Source organism: Onthophagus taurus, chromosome 5, assembly GCF_036711975.1.
Source record: "Onthophagus taurus isolate NC chromosome 5, IU_Otau_3.0, whole genome shotgun sequence".
Taxonomy (NCBI): Eukaryota; Metazoa; Arthropoda; class Insecta; order Coleoptera; family Scarabaeidae; genus Onthophagus; species Onthophagus taurus.
In genome coordinates this window covers 7,580,089-7,600,983 of record NC_091970.1, presented here as the reverse complement: position 1 = coordinate 7,600,983, position 20,895 = coordinate 7,580,089, and the positions used below count along the sequence as shown (strand labels likewise).

The window sequence follows — 20,895 nt, the reverse complement described above, 5'->3', positions numbered from 1 at the left end:
ATAATATTTTTTGATATTTCCACAAAATAAGATTTTACACTGATTCACTAATTTTGAATAAAAATAATAATCGATGATATCAAAAAATGTTTCAAATAATAGTTGGTTAAAATTGGATTTCTAACAATTTTTATTAATAACATTGTTTGATATTTCCACAAAATAAGATTCTACACTGATTCACTAATTTTGAAAAAAATTAATAATCAATGTATCAAAAAATGTTTCAAACAATAGTTGTTTGAAATTGGATTCTGAACAGTTTTTCTTAATAAAATTTTTTGATATCTTCATTAAATAACCCTGTACACTGATACACTAATTTAAAAAAAAGTTAATTCTCGGTCCTATCGAAAAGTGTCTCTAATAATAGTTGCTTAAAATTGGATTTCTAACAGTTTTTCTTAATAACATTTTTTGATATTTCCACAAAATAAGATTCTACACTGATTCACTAATTTTCAAAAAAAGCTAATTATCGATGATATCGAAAAATGTTTCAAATAAGAATTGTTACAAATAAGATTTCTAACAATTTTTCTTAATAAATTTTGTTGTTATTTTTACTAAATAAGATCCTACACTGATTTCACTAATTTTCAAAAAACCATAATTGTTGATTGTATCAAAAAATGTTTCAAGTAATAGTTGTTTGAAATTAGATTCTTAGCAAGTTTTCTTTATAACATTTTTTAATATTTTCATAAAATAAGTCTCTACACTGATTCACTAATTTCAGAAACTGGGTAATTATCGATGATATCAAAAAATGTTTCAAATAATAGTTGTTTGAAATTGGATTCTGAACAATTTTTCTTAATAAACTTTTTTGATATCTTCATTAAATAAGCCTGTACACTGATACACTAATTTTCAAAAAAGACAAAACATCGATGATATTGATAAATGTCTCAAATAATAATTGCTTAGAATTGAATTTCTAACAATTTTTCTTAATAATTTTTTTTGATATTTCCACAAAATATGATTCTACACTGATTCACTAATTTTCAAAAAAGGCTAATTATCGATGATATCGAAAAAATGTTCAAATAAGAATTGTTTGAAATAAGATTTCTAACAAATTTTCTTAATACTATTTTTTGATATTTTCATAAAATAAGTCTCTACACTGATTCACTAATTATTACAAAATGGTTATCATCGATTTTATCGAAAAATGTTTCAAATAAAAGTTGTTTAAAATAAGATTTCTAACAATTTTTCTTAATAAATTTTTTTGTTATTTTTACTAAATAAGATCCTACACTGATTTCACTAATTTTCAAAAAACCATAATTGTTGATTGTATCAAAAAATGTTTCAAGTAATAGTTGTTTGAAAATAGATTCTTAACAAGTTTTCTTTGTAACATTTTTTAATATTTTCATAAAATAAGTCTCTATACTGATTCACTAATTTTAGAAACTGGGTAATTATCGATGATATCAAAAAATGTTTCAAATAATAGTTGTTTGAAATTGGATTCTGAACAATTTTTCTTAATAAACTTTTTTGATATCTTCATTAAATAAGCCTGTACACTGATACACTAATTTTCAAAAAAGACAAAACATCGATGATATTGATAAATGTCTCAAATAATAATTGCTTAGAATTGAATTTCTAACAATTTTTCTTAATAAATTTTTTTGATATTTCCACAAAATATGATTCTACACTGATTCACTAATTTTCAAAAAAGGCTAATTATCGATGATATCGAAAAAATGTTCAAATAAGAATTATTTGAAATAAGATTTCTAACAAATTTTCTTAATACTATTTTTTGATATTTTCATAAAATAAGTCTCTACACTGATTCACTAATTATTACAAAATGGTTATCATCGATTTTATCGAAAAATGTTTCAAATAAAAGTTGTTTAAAATTAGATTCTTAACAAATTTTCTTAATAGATTTTTTTGATATTTTCATAAAATAAGTCTCTACACTGATTCACTAATTTTCAAAAAATGGTTATCATCGACTTTATCGAAAAATGTTTCAAATAAAAGTTGTTTAAAATTAGATTTCTAACAACTTTTCTTAATAACATTTTTTGATATTTTCATAAAGTACGTCTCTACACTGATTCACTAATTTTCAAAAAATTGTAATTATCGATTTTATCGAAAAATGTTTCAAATAAAAGTTGTTTAAAATTAGATTCTTAACAAATTTTTTTAATAGTATTTTTTGATATTTTCATTAAATAAGGCTGTACAAATTAAATATTTTAATTAAGAATAGGTAAATTATTTCGAAGAACTTAAAATTACAACGCAGATAGTCGTAGTAAAATGTAAATATTCGTTATTAATCGATATATAGACGTAAAGTGGAATTCTACCAAGCACAGTGGTCGTGCTTCAATATTTGATTGAATATGGCATATACTGTACAATATTTACACTGACCATTGTTCACACACCGTTCTCGAATCGACGGAAAGTTTTTTAGCATTGCGTCGCAACGTTTAATGCCATTCAGTTAGCATTCGAATTGATGGCGTGGTCGTTTTTGTAATTTTTCAACCGTACCTAGTTGTTGTAGTCCACGCATTCGGGTCGTTGTTTTCGGTTATTTACGCAATTAAAATTTCGGTTTTTCGACCGGTTTTGCACACAGCGCTCGTTTTTAACGGTGCTTTCAGTTCGGTTTTACCTCTAGTTTACAAAACCGCCCCCTCCCCACGTTCCTGTCTATCTAATCGAACAAATTGAATCGTTTTGATAACGTTAATGACGCTTTTTTTTCTGTTTTGTTTCAGGAAAAAGTTTTACATTAACGATAACGGTTTCGACGCAACCACCGCAAGTGGCTACTTATAATAAGGCGATAAAAGTTACCGTTGATGGTCCTAGAGAACCCAGATCTAAAACAAGTGAGTAAAATTTTATAAAATTGAGGGTTACTTTTTGTTTTCCCCCCTTGTTTTATTCTATCCGCAATAAAATTGCAATTATCCGGCTTCGTTGGAGACCCAAAACGATGGAAAAGTCCGTACGTTCCTGGGGTTTCAGTTACTAAAAGCTCGACTCCGTGAGAGGACCGGACACTGCTCCAGAAGTTTCTCTAAAAAGCTCTCACCCTCTTTATGTCGCACCATTTAGGTTTCTAACTCAGGAGGGGATTGAAAAACATTTCGGATAATTCGATTAGGATAAAAACAAATTTGTTAGTTTGGAGTTGTGTTATTTTAGCGGATTTATTAATGATGTATTGTTTTTATTTATAAGATTTAGTGGGGTGAGTCGTAAAAATCTAAAATACGGCCCTGTATAGACGGAGCTATCCAGACGACTGCAAGTGTAAGAGCTCTCACCCTAATCTAATACATGTCAGCAGGAAAACGTCCAGCTGTCGCAGGCTCTAGTCCGGTTTTGTCACCTCCTGCTGCTAGACAGAGCCTGACGCCTGTTGGAGACGTTAATTAATATATACTACGAGGAAACGTAATTATTTCCCCGACACTCCAACGCTTCAACCTCGTTTCGATTCATCAGGAAGTAAAATCACTCAACCTTTATGCTCCTCTTAACACTTATCTACATACATTTTCATTAATTTGCTTAATAATCTTTGCTAATTTAATTGATTGTGTTTATAACTTGAAAAAAAAATTGTTTCGTTGGCTATATCATGCAACTCATGTTATATAGAAAATATGTTGACGCATTTTAGCTCAAAATGGCTCCCAATGGCTCTAAGTACAATATGATATCTTTCATTGGCTCCAAATGTTTACTACTTCTAATCATTAGCATGGTTTCAAATTGTTTCCAAGATTTTTTGTTTTTACTATTAAATCATTTCAAATCATCGAAATGGCTCCGAATGGCTCATTGAAGATAAATACTTTCCAATTGCCGATCAAAATAATTAACGGTAATTTTGAAATGATTTATGTCTTAAATTAAAGCTAAAAGATTGTGTTTTAACCCTTTGTGTCCCAAGAAGTCAAACATTTTGAATCTTTGTGACAGAATTAAAACGCTATCAAAATACTAATAATAATCAAGCATTAAAATATATTTGAGTGATGTTGCAGTATACAAAACCTTTTACTACTTGTACTTGAGGTACTTGAGTTGCTTTGGCAGAACAATTTTCGCAACTTCCTCTTTCTTTTGAATTTGGGTTACGACATTTTCGTGGACGCAGTAAATTTGAATGTTTATTTATCAAACCTGTAGCTATAGAACGACGAAAATCTGATAGAATATTGAGAAAACACATATTGAGCAAAAACTAACATTTTCGCATAATTTCAGTGTCAAAAGAGATGCTAATTCAAAAATTCCTGGAAGCCGTGTTTATTGAAATTAAGAAATGAAACTTATTTTAAATTGAAGCTTTAAGCTTTCTGTTTAAATCAATATATAATAATCGTTGGGTTGGATTGGAAAAATATTGAAAAAAAAAATGTTGAAACAAAACTTACATTTTTTTGTATAACCTAAAAGTGTCAAAAAAGATGCTAATTTAAAAATTCCTGGAAGTCGTATTTATTGAAATTAAGGAATAAGACTTGTTCTAAATTAAAGCTCAAAGCTTTCTCTTTAAAATGATGCATAATAATTGATGGGTTGGATTGGAAAAATATTGAGAAAAAAAATGTTGAAACAAAACTTACATTTTCGTATAACCTAAAAGTGTCAAAAAAGATGCTAATTTGAAAATTCCTGGAAGCCGTATTTATTGAAATTAAGGAATGAGACTTATTCTAAATTAAAGCTCAAAGCTTTCTCTTTAAAATGATTCATAATAATTGATGGGTTGGATTGGAAAAATATTGAGAAAAAAAATGTTGAAACAAAACTTACATTTTCGTATAACCTAAAAGTGTCAAAAAAGATGCTAATTTGAAAATTCCTGGAAGCCGTATTTATTGAAATTAAGGAATAAAACTTGTTCTAAATTAAAGCTCAAAGCTTTCTCTTTAAAACGATGTATAATAATTGTTGGGTTGAATTGGAAAAGTATTGAGAAAAAAAATGTTGAAATAAAACTTACATTTTCGTATAATCTAAAAGTGCCAAAAAAAGATTCTAATTTAAAAATTCTTGGAAGCCGTATTTATTGAAATTAAGGAATGAGACTTGTTCTAAATTAAAGCTCAAAGCTTTCTCTTTAAAATGATGCATAATAATTGATGGGTTGGATTGGAAAAATATTGAGAAAAAAAATGTTGAAACAAAACTTACATTTTCGTATAACCTAAAAGTGTCAAGAAAAGATGTTAATTTAAAAATTCTTGGAAGCCGTATTTATTGAAATTAAGGAATAAAACTTGTTCTAAATTAAAGCTCAAAGCTTTCTCTTTAAAACGATGTATAATAATTGTTGGGTTGGATTGGAAAAATATTGAGAAAAAAAATGTTGAAATAAAACTTACATTTTCGTATAACCTAAAAGTGTCAAAAAAGATGCTAATTTGAAAATTCCTGGAAGCCGTATTTATTGAAATTAAGGAATGAGACTTATTCTAAATTAAAGCTCAAAGCTTTCTCTTTAAAATGATTCATAATAATTGATGGGTTGGATTGGAAAAATATTGAGAAAAAAAATGTTGAAACAAAACTTACATTTTCGTATAACCTAAAAGTGTCAAAAAAGATGCTAATTTAAAAATTCCTGGAAGCCGTATTTATTGAAATGAAGGAATAAAACTTGTTCTAAATTAAAGCTCAAAGCTTTCTCTTTAAAACGATGTATAATAATTGTTGGGTTGGATTGGAAAAATATTGAGAAAAAAAATGTTGAAACAAAACTTATATTTTCGTATAACCTAAAAGTGTCAAAAAAGATGCTAATTTAAAAATTCCTGGAAGCCGTATTTATTTAAATTAAGGAATGAGACTTATTCTAAATTAAAGCTCAAAGCTTTCTCTTTAAAATGATGTATAATAATTGTTGGGTTGGATTGGAAAAATATTGAGAAAAAAAATGTTGAAATAAAACTTACATTTTCGTATAACCTAAAAGTGTCAAAAAAGATGCTAATTTAAAAATTCCTGGAAGCCGTATTTATTTAAATTAAGGAATGAGACTTATTCTAAATTAAAGCTCAAAGCTTTCCCTTTAAAATGATGTATAATAATTGTTGGGTTGGATTGGAAAAATATTGAGAAAAAAAATTTTGAAATAAAACTTACATTTTCGTATAACCTAAAAGTGTCAAAAAAGATGCTAATTTAAAAATTCCTGGAAGCCGTATTTATTGAAATAAAGGAATGAGACTTATTCTAAATTAAAGCTCAAAGCTTTTTCTTTAAAACGATGTATAATAATTGTTGGGTTGGATTGGAAAAATATTGAGAAAAAAAATGTTGAAATAAAACTTACATTTTCGTATAACCTAAAAGTGTCAAAAAAGATGCTAATTTAAAAATTCCTGGAAGCCGTATTTATTGAAATTAAGGAATAAAACTTGTTCTAAATTAAAGCTCAAAGCTTTCTCTTTAAAACGATGTATAATAATTGTTGGGTTGGATTGGAAAAATACTGAGAAAAAAAATTTTGAAACAAAACTTACATTTTCGTATAGTCTAAAAGTGTCAAAAAAAGATTCTAATTTAAAAATTCTTGGAAGCCGAATTTATTGAAATTAAGGAATGAGATTTGTTCTAAATTAAAGCTCAAAGCTTTCTCTTTAAAATGATGTATAATAATTGTTGGGTTGGATTGGAAAAATATTGAGAAAAAAAATGTTGAAACAAAACTTACATTTTCGTATAACCTAAAAGTGTCAAAAAAGATGCTAATTTAAAAATTCCTGGAAGCCGTATTTATTGAAATTAAGGAATGAGACTTATTCTAAATTAAAGCTCAAAGCTTTCTCTTTAAAATGATTCATAATAATTGATGGGTTGGATTGGAAAAATATTGAGAAAAAAAATGTTGAAACAAAACTTACATTTTCGTATAACCTAAAAGTGTCAAAAAAGATGCTAATTTAAAAATTCCTGGAAGCCGTATTTATTTAAATTAAGGAATGAGACTTATTCTAAATTAAAGCTCACAGCTTTCTCTTTAAAATGATGTATAATAATTGTTGGGTTGGATCGGAAAAATATTGAGAAAAAAAATGTTGAAACAAAACTTACATTTTCGTATAACCTAAAAGTGTCAAAAAAGGTGCTAATTTAAAAATTCCTGGAAGCCGTATTTATTGAAATTAAGGAATAAAACTTGTTCTAAATTAAAGCTCAAAGCTTTCTCTTTAAAATGATGTATAAAAATTGTTGGGTTGGATTGGAAAAGTATTGAGAAAAAAAATGTTGAAATAAAACTTACATTTTCGTATAACCTAAAAGTGTCAAAAAAGATGCTAATTTAAAAATTCCTGGAAGCCGTATTTATTGAAATTAAGGAATGAGACTTATTTTAAATTAAAGCTCAAAGCTTTCTCTTTAAAATGATTCATAATAATTGATGGGTTGGATTGGAAAAATATTGAGAAAAAAAATGTTGAAACAAAACTTACATTTTCGTATAACCTAAAAGTGTCAAAAAAGATGCTAATTTAAAAATTCCTGGAAGCCGTATTTATTGAAATTAAGGAATAAAACTTGTTCTAAATTAAAGCTCAAAGCTTTCTCTTTAAAATGATGCATAATAATTGATGGGTTGGATTGGAAAAATATTGAGAAAAAAAATTTTGAAATAAAACTTACATTTTCGTATAACCTAAAAGTGTCAAAAAAGATGCTAATTTAAAAATTCCTGGAAGCCGTATTTATTTAAATTAAGGAATGAGACTTATTCTAAATTAAAGCTCACAGCTTTCTTTTTAAAATGATCTGTAATAATCGCACCTAATAACCATTTAAATATCAAAGAGATATCTTTTTTGAACAACAAAATTCAATAACACCACTTTTCACTAAACTTCTAACCTTACATCTGGACGAATAAGTCTAAATATACCTAAAAACCCTACAGTGCATATTGTGTCATTTTTTATACTGATTCTTTCTTGTATAGTAGAGAGTACCAACAGCTCTAAATGCGCTGAATAGATGATACAGTTCAAAATGAGTGTTTAAAATTACCGGTACAAAAGAACATACAAGAAAATTTATTAAATTGGGTTGTCTTAAAAAAAGTGAATGTTTTAAAAAATCGCCTTCACTTCATTTTGAGGAATTAGGAAATAACTAATATCTTAAGTTAAAGCTGAAAGACTCTATTTTAAGACATGATATAGAAATATTGTGGTTGTATAAAGAAAGTTTTTCAAAAAAGTTATTTGAGAATATATACTTTAAATTTTAATTTAATGCATAAATCATTTCTTAACTAAAATCATATCATCTCAAAATTTAATATTTTAATACTCATCTGCATAAATTTTCGTTAATTTTCTTAATTTAAGTGTTTGTATTTATAAGTTGAATCGAAAACTTGAGGAAGAAAGTTGACAAAGTCGTTGAAACGAATCCGCAAGGAATGAAACTCCTTGTAAGGGTAGCAACAGGTTTTTGGGGGGGAAATTAAGACGATTTATTATTTCGCAAAGTGGGCAAGGTTTCTAAAGAGGCCCTAATCTTTCGGAAAACTTTTGATTAACCGAGTCTAGACAAGTTAATTAAAACTCCCTTTTTTAAAATTTCCTTTTGACAATAAAATTCATTCCGTTCGATGCAAACTTTGTTCTGGTCGAATGGTCGAGGCATATCGAACCCTTTAGGAATTGAAGGGGTGAGTTTACATCAGTAATTTATTTCCGAATAAGAATCCTCCTCCGCCCGTCGTGTCGATACCGGTGGCGCGAGTGCAAACCGGTTCGGAGCACATTTAAGGGAACTTTATCAATTCTGTCAGTGGCACCACGTTGCCGCTCTCGGGCCACCCTAGCAAACTTTAATTTCCCCAGGTCCGAGAGAGGAGGACGTGTCCCAACCAGACCCGCCCCTATATTGGATTATGCGATCGATTAAAACCGAAATTACTTTATATTAATCAGACCCCTGTATCCGACCCCTCCGCGACTTTGTTCAATTAAACCTAAAGCGAAAAACAAATCGACTAAATCATTTATTTAATTTGCAATGATATAAGTATGCAACCAATATCGCATTATTTTTATTGCAATACGCGATTTGCGTATGATTCGTATTGCGATGTGATATTGGTTGCATAATGTTAACTTTTTCAGTTATTCTAAACCCCCGTTTCTTGTAGGTATCTACTCCGACAGCTAAATTTCCCTAAATTTGCAAGTTCTCCAAAACTGAATTAATGAATTGAATTGGTTGATTAATTAATTAGAATTGGTCGACGTCGAGAGCGAGAAACGTTGGGGGGCTCGAACTTTGAAAAGAGACGACCGATTACGTTCGGAAACCCCCCTACAAAAGGGGGGATCTCTAACCCTTTTCATATAGCTCGGCCCGTGGGCCCAAGCCGGCCCTTCAATTTACATTCATTCGCGGCAAATCGCACAGATGCGCCTGTGTATTGCATTGTTTCCGGAGCTAAAGTACTATTATACTGAGTGTTCCACTCGACCCGTTCCGTCCGTTAATAGACCAACACGGTCCGGGCCTCTTCACGAAGAAGAGAATTAAATGAAAACCAGAGAAGAGGTTTTGAATTAACCTTTTTAATTTTTTCGGTTTGTATAAATAGTTAATTTTAATAAGTTAGAAACGTTCCCGGAGGCGTAACACTGCCGTATAAAGGGCTGGTGAACTAATATAGCTGGCAACTTGAAGCAATTTCGAAACAAACTGGCACAAACTTAGGAGTTACTACCATTTCGCCGGCTCGCAAACTACTTTTGCGGTTGCCTAATATGTTAGACGACGGCGTCTTGAAAGGGCACGATTTATTCCCCTACGTCCTTACTATCCCTCTCTCACTAGTTTACCCGATTACCAGTCATATCGAAATTTACAAGCCACTTTTAGAAATTGATAACATCAATAATAAACCGAAACGAATTTCGTGATCATTAAAAAGCTCTTTCAGTTACACTCATTCAACCGTATCGGTTACACGACTTTGCTATTTAAAACTTAATACCAAGTCGCGTGTTTACTCAAAATGAAAGCTTTTTTATTTCCTTCGACGTCTTTTCCTGTTTTGTGAAGCGGCTGCGTTTACATTTTTGTTTGGAAGTCTTCGTTTATATATTTCCTGTTTTTTTTTTTATTTTTTTAGATTCATTATTATTTAGATTATTATATTCGAAATTATATCTAATTGTATATAGTAGACGAAAAATTGTGTTCATAAAAACGAATGATTTATCATTAGAAAGCTAAGAAGTCGAGAGTTTTTGTACGATTATATGGACAATTTTAGTTTTAATTTAAGATATAAATAATATTGTAACTCATCAAAATCAGATCCAAATGAGTATTTTATATTACATCTTTAATTACCAAATTTAACAGATTTTCTTGTATGTTCTTTTTTGAAAAATTTCCTTTATCGAACCCCATTATTTTTATATCACATCTAAAAATAGAATCTCTTAGCTTTAATTTAAGACATAAATCATTACCTAACTCTTCAAAACAAGGTTAAGCTGATTTTTTTAAATTTAACTCTTTTGACATAACGTAACAGATATTCTTATATATGCTTTTTTGAAAAATTTTCTTTATCAAACCCCATTATTTTTATATCACATTATAAAATAGAATCTTTTAGCTTTAATTTAAGATATAAATCATTTCCTAATTCCTCAAAATACAGACGATGTAATGTTTTAAAATTTCACTTATTTTGGTATAACCCAATTTAAGAGATTTGCTTGTGTAATCTATTACAAAAAATTTTCTTTATCTAACCCCACTATGTCTATATCATACCTTGAAATAGAATCTCTCAGCTTTAACTTAAGATATAAATCATTTCCTAACTCCTCAAAACAAGGTTGAGGTGATTTTTTTAATCTTTTCACATTTTTTAAGACAACCCAACTTAATAAATTTTCTTGAAGGATCTTTTTTGAAAAATTTTCTTTATGAAACTTCATTATTTTTATATCACATATAAAAATAGAGTCTTCTAGCTTTAATTTAAGACATAAAGCATTTCCTAATTCTTCCTAATTTCCTAATTAAGGTTGAGATGATTGTTTAAAATTTTCTCATTTTTGACATAACAGATTTTATTTTATGATCTTTTTTTGAAAAATTTTCTTTATCAAACCCCATTATTTCTATATCACATCTAAAAGTAGAATCTTTTAGCTATAATTTAAGATATAATTTATTTCTTAACTCCCCAAAATAAAGTTAGGGTGATTTTTTAAAGTTTTCACTTTTTTGACATAACAGAACTTAAGAGATTATATTATATGTTCTTTTTTGAAAAATTTTCTTTATACAACCCCATTGTTTCTATATCACATCTAAAAATACAGTCTTTTAGCTTTAATTTTAGATATATATCATTTCTTAACTTCAAAAAATACGGCTCAGATGAATTTTATTAAATTTTCACTTCTTCATAACCCAACTTAAGCGATTTTCTTGTGTTTTTTATTAAATTTTCGTTATCAAACCTCATTATTTTTATATCACATCTAAAGATAGACTCTTTTAGCTTTAATTTAAGACATAAATCATTTCCTAATTCCTCAAAACAAAATTGAGGTGATTCTTTTTAATTTTCTCTCTTTTGACATAACTTTACAAATTTTCTTGTATATTCTTTTTTGAAAAAATTTTCTTTATCAAACCTCATTATTTCTATATCACATTTAAAAATAGAATCTTTTAGCTTTAATTTAAGATATAAGTCATTAGTTAACTCCTCAAAACAAGGTTGAGGTGATCTTTTAAAATTTTCTCACTTTTGACATAACAGATTTTCTTGTATGATCTTTTTTTAAAAAATTTTCTTTATCAAACCCCATTATTTCTATACCACATCTAAAAGTAGAATCTCTTAGCTTTAATTTAAGATATAATTTATTTCTTAGCTCCCCAAAATAAAGTTGTGGTGATTTTTTAAAGTTTTTACTTTTTTGACATAACAGAACTTAAGAGATTATCTTATATGTTCTTTTTTGAAAAATTTTCTTTATACAACCTGATTGTTTCTATATCACATCTAAAAATAGAGTCTTTTAGCTTTAATTTAAGATATATATCATTTCTTAATTTCAAAAAATACGGCTCGGTGAATTTTATTAAATTTTCACTGCCTCATAACCCAACTTAAGCGATTTTCTTGTATTTTTTTTTTAATTTTCGTTATTAAACCTCATTATTTTTATATCACATCTAAAGATAGACTCTTTTAGCTTTAATTTAAGACATAAATCATTTCCTAATTCGTCAAAACAAAGTTGAGGTGATTTTTTTTAATTTTTTATCTTTTGACATAACTTTACAAATTTTCTTGTATATGCTTTTTTGAAAAAATTTTCTTTAGCAAACCTCATTATTTCTATATCACATCTAAAAATAGAGTCTTTTAGCTTTAATTTAAAACATAAGTCATTATTTAACTCCTCAAAACAAGGTTGAGGTGATTTTTTTAAATTTTCCCACTTTTGACATAACAGATTTTCTTGTATGATCTTTTTTTGAAACATTTTCTCTATCAAACGCCATTATTTCTATATCACATCCAAAAGTAGAATCTTTTAGCTTTAATTTAAGATATAATTTATTTCTTAACTCCCCAAAATAAAGTTAGGGTGATTTTTTAAAGTTTTCACTTTTTTGACATAACAGAACTTAAGAGATTATCTTATATGTTCTTTTTTGAAAAATTTTCTTTATACAACCTCATTGTTTCTATATCATATCTAAAAATAGAGTCTTTTAGCTTTAATTTAAGATATATATCATTCCTTAATTTCAAAAAATACGGCTCAGGTGAATTTTATTAAATTTTCACTTTTTCATAACCCAACTTAAGCGATTTTCTTGTGTTTTTTTTTTAAATTTTCGTTATCAAACCTCATTATTTCTATATAACATCTAAAAATAGACTCTTTTAGCTTTAATTTAAGACATAAATCATTTAATAATTCCTCAAAACAAGGTTGAGGTGATTTTTTAAAATTTTCTCACTTTTGACATAACAGATTTTCTTGTATGATCTTTTTTTGAAAAATTTTCTTTATTAAACCCCATTATTTCTATATCACATCTAAAGGTAGAATCTTTTAGCTGTAATTTAAGATATAACTTATTTCTTAACTCCCCAAAATAAAGTTGTGGTGATTTTTTAAAGTTTTCACTTTTTTGACATAACAGAACTTAAGAGATTTTCTTACATGTACTTTTTTGAAAAATTTTCTTTATACAACCTCATTGTTTCTATATCACATCTAAAAATAGAGTCTTTTAGCTTTAATTTAAGATATATATCATTTCTTAATTTCAAAAAATACGGCTCAGGTGAATTTTATTAAATTTTCACTTCTTCATAACCCAACTTAAGCGATTTTCTTGTGTTTTTTATTAAATTTTCGTTATCAAACCTCATTATTTTTATATCACATCTAAAGATAGACTCTTTTAGCTTTAATTTAAAACATAAATCATTTCCTAATTCCTCAAAACAAAGTTGAGGTGATTTTTTTTAATTTTCTCTCTTTTGACATAACTTTACAAATTTTCTTGTATATGCTTTTTTGAAAAAATTTTCATTATCAAACCTCATTATTTCTATATCACATCTAAAAATAGAGTCTTTTAGCTTTAATTTGAAACATAAGTCATTAGTTAACTCCTCAAAACAAGGTTGAGGTGATTTTTTAAAAATTTCTCACTTTTGACATAACAGATTTTCTTGTATGATCTTTTTTTGAAAAATTTTCTCTATCAAACCCCATTATTTCTATATCACATCCAAAAGTAGAATCTTTTAGCTTTAATTTAAGATATAATTTATTTCTTAACTCCCCAAAATAAAGTTAGGGTGATTTTTTAAAGTTTTCACTTTTTTGACATAACAGAACTTAAGAGATTATCTTATATGTTCTTTTTTGAAAAATTTTCTTTATACAACCTAATTGTTTCTATATCACATCTCAAAATACAGTTTTTTAGCTTTAATTTAAGATACATATCATTTCTTAATTTCAAAAAATACGGCTCAGGTGAATTTTATTAAATTTTCACTTCTTCATAACCCAACTTAAGCGATTTTCTCGTGTTTTTTATTAAATTTTCTTTATCAAACCCCATTATTTCTATATCACATCTAAAAGTAGAATCTTTTAGCTATAATTTAAAATATAATTTATTTCTTAACTCCCCAAAATAAAGTTAGGGTGATTTTTTAAAGTTTTCACTTTATTGACATAACAGAACTTAAGAGATTATCTTATATGTTCTTTTTTGAAAAATTTTCTTTATACAACCTCATTGTTTCTATATCACATCTAAAAATAGAGTCTTTTAGCTTTAATTTAATATATATATCATTTCTTAACTTAAAAAAATACGGCTCAGGTGAATTTTATTAAATTTTCACTTCTTCATAACCCAACTTAAGCGATTTTCTTGTGTTTTTTATTAAATTTTCGTTATCAAACCTCATTATTTTTATATCACATCTAAAGATAGACTCTTTTAGCTTTAATTTAAGACATAAATCATTTCCTAATTCCTCAAAACAAAGTTGAGGTGATTTTTTTTAATTTTCTCTCTTTTGACATAACTTTACAAATTTTCTTGTATATGCTTTTTTGAAAAAATTTTCATTATCAAACCTCATTGTTTCTATATCACATCTTAAAACACAAGCTTTTAGCTTTAATTTAAGACATAAATCATTTCCCAACTCCTCAAATCAAGGTTAAGGTGATTGCTTAAAATTTTCACTCTTTTGACATAACTTAACAAATTTTTTTGCATGTACTTTTTTGAAAAATTTTCTTCATCAAACCCCATTGTTTCTATATCACATCTTAAAACACAATCTTTTAGCTTTAATTTAAGACATAAATCATTTCTCAACTCCTCAAATCAAGGTTAAGGTGATTGCTTAAAATTTTCACTCTTTTGACATAACTTAGCAAATTTTTTTGCATGTACTTTTTTGAAAAATTTTCTTCATCAAACCCCATTGTTTCTATGTCACATCTTAAAACACAATCTTTTAGCTTTAATTTGAGACATAAATCATTTCTCAACTCCTCAAATCAAGGTTAAGGTGATTGCTTAAAATTTTCACTCGATTGACATAACTTAGCAAATTTTTTTGCATGTACTTTTTTGAAAAATTTTCTTCATCAAACCCCATTGTTTCTATGTCACATCTTAAAACACAATCTTTTAGCTTTAATTTGAGACATAAATCATTTCCTAAATCCTCAAATCAAGGTTGAGGTGATTCTTTTATGATTTTTTTAAATTTATTATTTTTAAGTTGAGTGCAATTTAATTCCTTATCTAAACAGAGTGGGACAGTATTACAATCTAATGTAGTGTTTTCTCTTTTAGGACAGCAGCAACAGTTTCATTTCGCCTTTGGTCAGCGACCATTTCCATTTGCCGCTTCTGATCCATTAACAGGATTTAGAATGCCACCCATAGGAAATTGTAACAGTGAGTAACTACCGTTTCATTTAAATTATTTCTAATTAAAAACATTCAACAATTTTCTGTTTAGAATACAAAACAAACATGTTAAAAATTAAAGATTGGACTTGACTCCTTCCATCTCCCAAAGGAGCCATAAGTAATTTTAGGATAGCTCGGTTTTAGCTCTCGTTTTCGGCCAAGGGGTAATGAATTAGATTCCGTTGAATTTTAAGCTCTCTAACTCCCAGAGGGGTAATAACCTTAATGGATTTATGGCCAGATTTACAAGATGTTTCGTTATGTTGAAACATAACGTTCCCACTTCGGATTACAATTTATTTATTTAATTTTTATTTCTATAACTAATTCTAATTATACAGGTTGGTTAATGTATCTGAGTCGTTTTGTATGTTTCGTAATTTAGTTGATGAGTATCGATCCGATTCATCCCGTTGTTGCAACTAGTTTTCAGGGCCGCTTTTAGAGGATTTTAAAATATTTCAAGATTAATTAGTGGTGAGTTTTATAGAGTTTGGGTGGTTTTAATTTTTTTTTTATTTTATTTCTTTAGGTAAACACGAAATGAATGTTGGGTTTGTTGATGGAAAAGATATTTTTTTTTGTAAAATCATCGAATCCGGTTCTGGTGTGTATACAGGCAGATTTTTAGGGAAAAGCTATCACCGAGCGGGTCGCGCTCGGCTCACATGTTATTGAATACATTGTCCGGCCGCAAAACAGATTAATTGCTTTTTACTTTGAGCCGCTGTGTTGTTTGCGCCGGCAATCTGCTCTTTTTCCATGGAGTGGCGGGTCGTTTGCGCCAATGCGAGAGAGAGATGCAAACCATTTTTCCCCGGTACTATTTATATTTGTTGTTGATTGTGTTCGGGATATTTGTTTGTTACAAAGTTGGACGTGTGTGGGTGTGTCGCGTCGACCGACACCGCCGGGAAATTATATCGCCGATTGGCATCCGATGGCCCGTATGACAACTTTATGCGGACTTCAATAATCGGATATTTTTCAATTCCAAATACAGTAAAACCTCGATCTGTTACTTATACATAGAATCCAACTCGAAGCTTTGAAGAAGACGTATGTCTAAACCCGAAACTTTCTAGTTCTAGTGTTAGTTCCAGTATTAATTATAATTCAGTACAATTTTTTTAATGTTTTTTTGTTCCTAAGTTGTTCAAAATAACCTAAGGAACACGATGAGTGCACATAACTCAAATTTGGCAGTAGCAAAAAAAAATACGCAACTGCAAGGAGTAACCATAAATTTGCAATTTTGATTTTTGAAAATTTTTTGCTTTTAGAATCTTTAAAATATCCTTTGTAACACGACTAATATACACATTTGAATATGTTCTAAACGTTTTATTGTAACGCTAAAATTTTCATATTTTTCTCGATACCTATGCATCTGAAAGCAAAAGAGCAAGAGAACTATATTGTTAAGAATAAAATTTGCTACAAATAATCTTGCAAAAGTTTTTTTATAACTTGCTCCGATTCCCGAGTGCTACCATTGATAACTAATAAAACAACGAAATTTATCAAATTTTCATATTTTTGCATTTTTCTCAATATTTATACATCTGAGAGCAAAAGTGCCAGAGAGCAATATTGTTTAGAATAAAATTTGCAACAACTTTAGTTCTAAAACTTTTTTTATATTATTCTCCGATTCCCGACTGTTGCCATTGGCACATAGTAAAACAACGAAATTCTTTAAATTTTCATATTTTTGCATTTTTCTCAATATTTATGCATCTGAGAGCAAAAGCGCAAGAGAGGAATATTGTTTAGAACAAAATTTGCTACAACTTTAGTTCTAAAAGTTTTTTTATGTCATTCTCCGATTCCAGAATGTTACCACTAATAACTAGTAAAACAACGAAATTTATCAAATTTTCATATTTTTGCATTTTTCTCAATATTTATACATCTGAGAGCAAAAGCGCAAGAGAGCAATATTGTTTAGAATAAAATTTGCTACAACTTATGTTGTAAAAGTTTTTTTATATCATTCTCCGACTCCCGAATGTTACCATTGATAAGTAGTAAAATAACGAAATGTATCAAATTTTCATATTTTTGCATTTTTCTCAATATCTATACATCTGGGAGCAAAAGTGCCAGAGAGCAATATTGATAAGAATAAAATTTGCTACAACTTTAGTTCTAAAACTTTTTTTATATCATTCTCTTATTTCCGAATGTTACCATTGGCACATAGTAAAACAACGAAAATCTTCAAATTTCATATTTTTACATTTTTCTCAATATTTATGCATCTGAGAGCAAAAGTGCAAGAGAGGAATATTGTTTAGAACAAAATTTGCTACAACTTTAGTTCTAAAAGTTTTTTTATATCATTCTCCGATTCCCGACTGTTACCATTGGCACATAGTAAAATAACGATATTCATCAAATTTTCATATTTTTCTCAATATCTGTACATCTGGGAGCAAAAGTACCAGAGAGCAATATTGATAAGAATAAAATTTGCTACAACTTTAGTTCTAAAAGTTTTTTTATATCATTCTTCGATTTCCGAATGTTACCATTGATAACTAATAAAACAACGAAATTCATCAAATTTTCACATTTTCATATTTTTCTCAATATCTGTACATCTGGGAGCAAAAGTACCAGAGAGCAATATTGATAAGAATAAAATTTGCTACAACTTTAGTTCTAAAAGTTTTTTTATATCATTCTCCGATTTCCGAATATTACCATTGATAACTAATAAAACAACGAAATTCATCAAATTTTCACATTTTTGCATTTTTCTCAATATTTATGCATCTGAGAGCAAAAGTGCAAGAGAGCAATATTGTTTTGAATAAAATTTGCTACAGCTTTAGTTCTAAGAGTTTTTTTATGTCGTTCTCCGATTCCCCAATGTTACCATTGATAAGTAGTAAAATAACGAAATTTATCAAATTTTCATATTTTCGCATTTTTCTCAATATCTATACATCTAGGAGCAAAAGTACCACAGAGCAATATTGATAAAAATAAAATATGCTACAACTTTAATTCTAAAACTTTTTTTATATCATTCTCCGATTCCCGACTGTCACCATTGGCACATAGTTAAATAACGAAATTCTTCAAATTTTCATATTTTTACATTTTTCTCAATATTTATGCATCTGAGAGCAAAAGCGCAAGAGAGCAATATTGTTTAGAATAAAATTTGCTACAACTTTTGTTGTAAAAGTTTTTTTATATCATTCTCCGATTCCCGATTGTTACCATTGGCAGATACTAAAATAACGAAATTCTTCAAATTATCATATTTTCGTATTTTTCTCGATATTGATGCATCTGAGTGCAAAAGTGCCAGAGAGCAATATTGTTTAGAATAAAATTTGCTACAATTTTTGTTCTAAAAGTTTTTTTATATCATTCTCCGATTCCCGCATGTTACCATTGATAACTAGTAAAACAACGAAATTCATCAAATTTTCATATTTTGGCATTTTTCTCAATATCTGTACATCTGAGAGCAAAAGCGCAAAAGAGCAATATTGATAAGAATAAAATTTGTTACAACTTTAGTTCTAAAACTTTTTTTATATCATTTTCCGATTCCCGACTGTTATTACCATTGGCACATAGTAAGATAACGAAATTCTTCAAATTATCATACTTTCGTATTTTTCTCAATATCTATACATCTTTGAGCAAAAGTGCCAGAGAGCAATATTGATAAGAATAAAATATGCTACAACTTTAATTCTAAAACTTTTTTTATATCATTCTCCGATTCCCGACTGTTACTATTGGCACATAGTAAAATAACGAAATTCATAAAATTTTCATATTTTCGTATTTTTCTCAATAACTGTACATCTGGGAGCAAAAGTGCCACAGAACAATATTGAAAACAATAAAATTTGCTACAACTTTAGTTATAAAACTTTTTTTATATCATTCTCCGATTCCCGAATGTTACCATTGGCAGATAGTAAAATAAGGAAATTCTTCAAATTATCATATTTTCGTATTTTTCTCGATATTGATGCATTTGAGTGCAAAAGTGCCAGAGAGCAATATTGTTTAGAATAAAATTTGCTACAACTTTTGTTGTAAAAGTTTTTTTATATCATTCTCCCATTTCCGAATGTTACCATTGATAACTAGTAAAACAACGAAATTTATCAAATTTTCATATTTTCGCATTTTTCTCAATATCTATACATCTGGGAGCAAAAGTGGCAGAGAACAATATTGTTTAGAATAAAATTTGCTACAACTTTAGTTCTAAAACTTTTTTTATATTATTCTCCGATTCCCGATTGTTACCATTGATAACTAGTAAAATAACGAAATTCATCAAATTTTCATATTTTCGTATTTTTCTGAATATCTGTACATCTGGGAGCAAAAGTGCCAGAAAACAATATTGATAAGAATAAAATTTGCTACAACTTTAGTTATAAAACTTTTTTTATATCATTCTCCGATTCCCGAATGTTACCATTGGCAGATAGTAAAATAACGAAATTCTTCAAATTATCATATTTTCGTATTTTTCTCGATATTGATGCATCTGAGTGCAAAAGTGCCAGAGAGCAATATTGTTTAGAATAAAATTTGCTACAACTTTTGTTGTAAAAGTTTTTTTATATCATTCTCCTATTTCCGAATGTTACCATTGATAACTAGTACAACAACGAAATTTATCAAATTTTCATATTTTTACATTTTTCTCATTACCTACACATCTGAGAGCAAAAACGCAAGAGAGCAACATTGTTTAGAATAAAATTTGCTACAACTTTTGTTCTAAAAGTTTTTTTATATCATTCTCGGATTTCCGAATGTTACCATTGGCACATAATAAAATAACGAAATTCATCAAATTTTCATATTTTTGCATTTTTCTCAATATTTATGCATCTGAGAGCAAAAACGCAAGAGAACAATATTGTTTACAATAAAATTTGCTACAACTTTCGTTCTAAAAGTTTTCTTATAACATGCTCTACTTCTTAGTTCTTAGTATAAATATAAAGCTAGTTAGTGCGTGAATTCAGACAGCAATTAAAAAATTTTCTTATCTAGGATTTACTGTAATAACAAAAATCTTTTTATTTTCTAGATATGCCCCAATTTGGTTTGACAACGACCAATTCTCATTGGGGTTATGGAGCGGCCGGGGCTTATTCGCCTTATTTCACTCCGAGTTCGTTGAGTTCTTGCGCGGCTCCTTCCGCCTCGCAATTCAACACCCCAGCTTTAGGATTCAGCGGAACAACCCCCGATCAAACCAATAATCAAGAAACGACGTTTGGATCCAGCTCGGTGACTTCGCGTAAGATTTTTTTTGAATTGAATTAATAAATAAGTTAAAAAAAA

General features: G+C 28.2%; 1 protein-coding gene across 2 annotated transcripts in view; it reads left to right on the top strand.

Annotated features, from left to right (window-relative positions):
- The window catches only part of LOC111419177 (Runt related A), a 34,368-nt gene that overhangs the window by 12,451 nt on the left and 1,022 nt on the right, over positions 1 to 20,895 (top strand). Inside the window, exons 3-5 of one of the 2 annotated variants that reach the window (XM_023051950.2) lie at positions 2,775 to 2,888; positions 15,433 to 15,537; positions 20,639 to 20,851. In XM_023051950.2, coding sequence (XP_022907718.2) covers positions 2,775 to 2,888; positions 15,433 to 15,537; positions 20,639 to 20,851 — 432 coding nt within the window. Of the gene's footprint in view, positions 1 to 2,774; positions 2,889 to 15,417; positions 15,538 to 20,638; positions 20,852 to 20,895 lie in introns of both variants that reach the window. The other variant, XM_023051948.2, reaches the window with a different exon arrangement.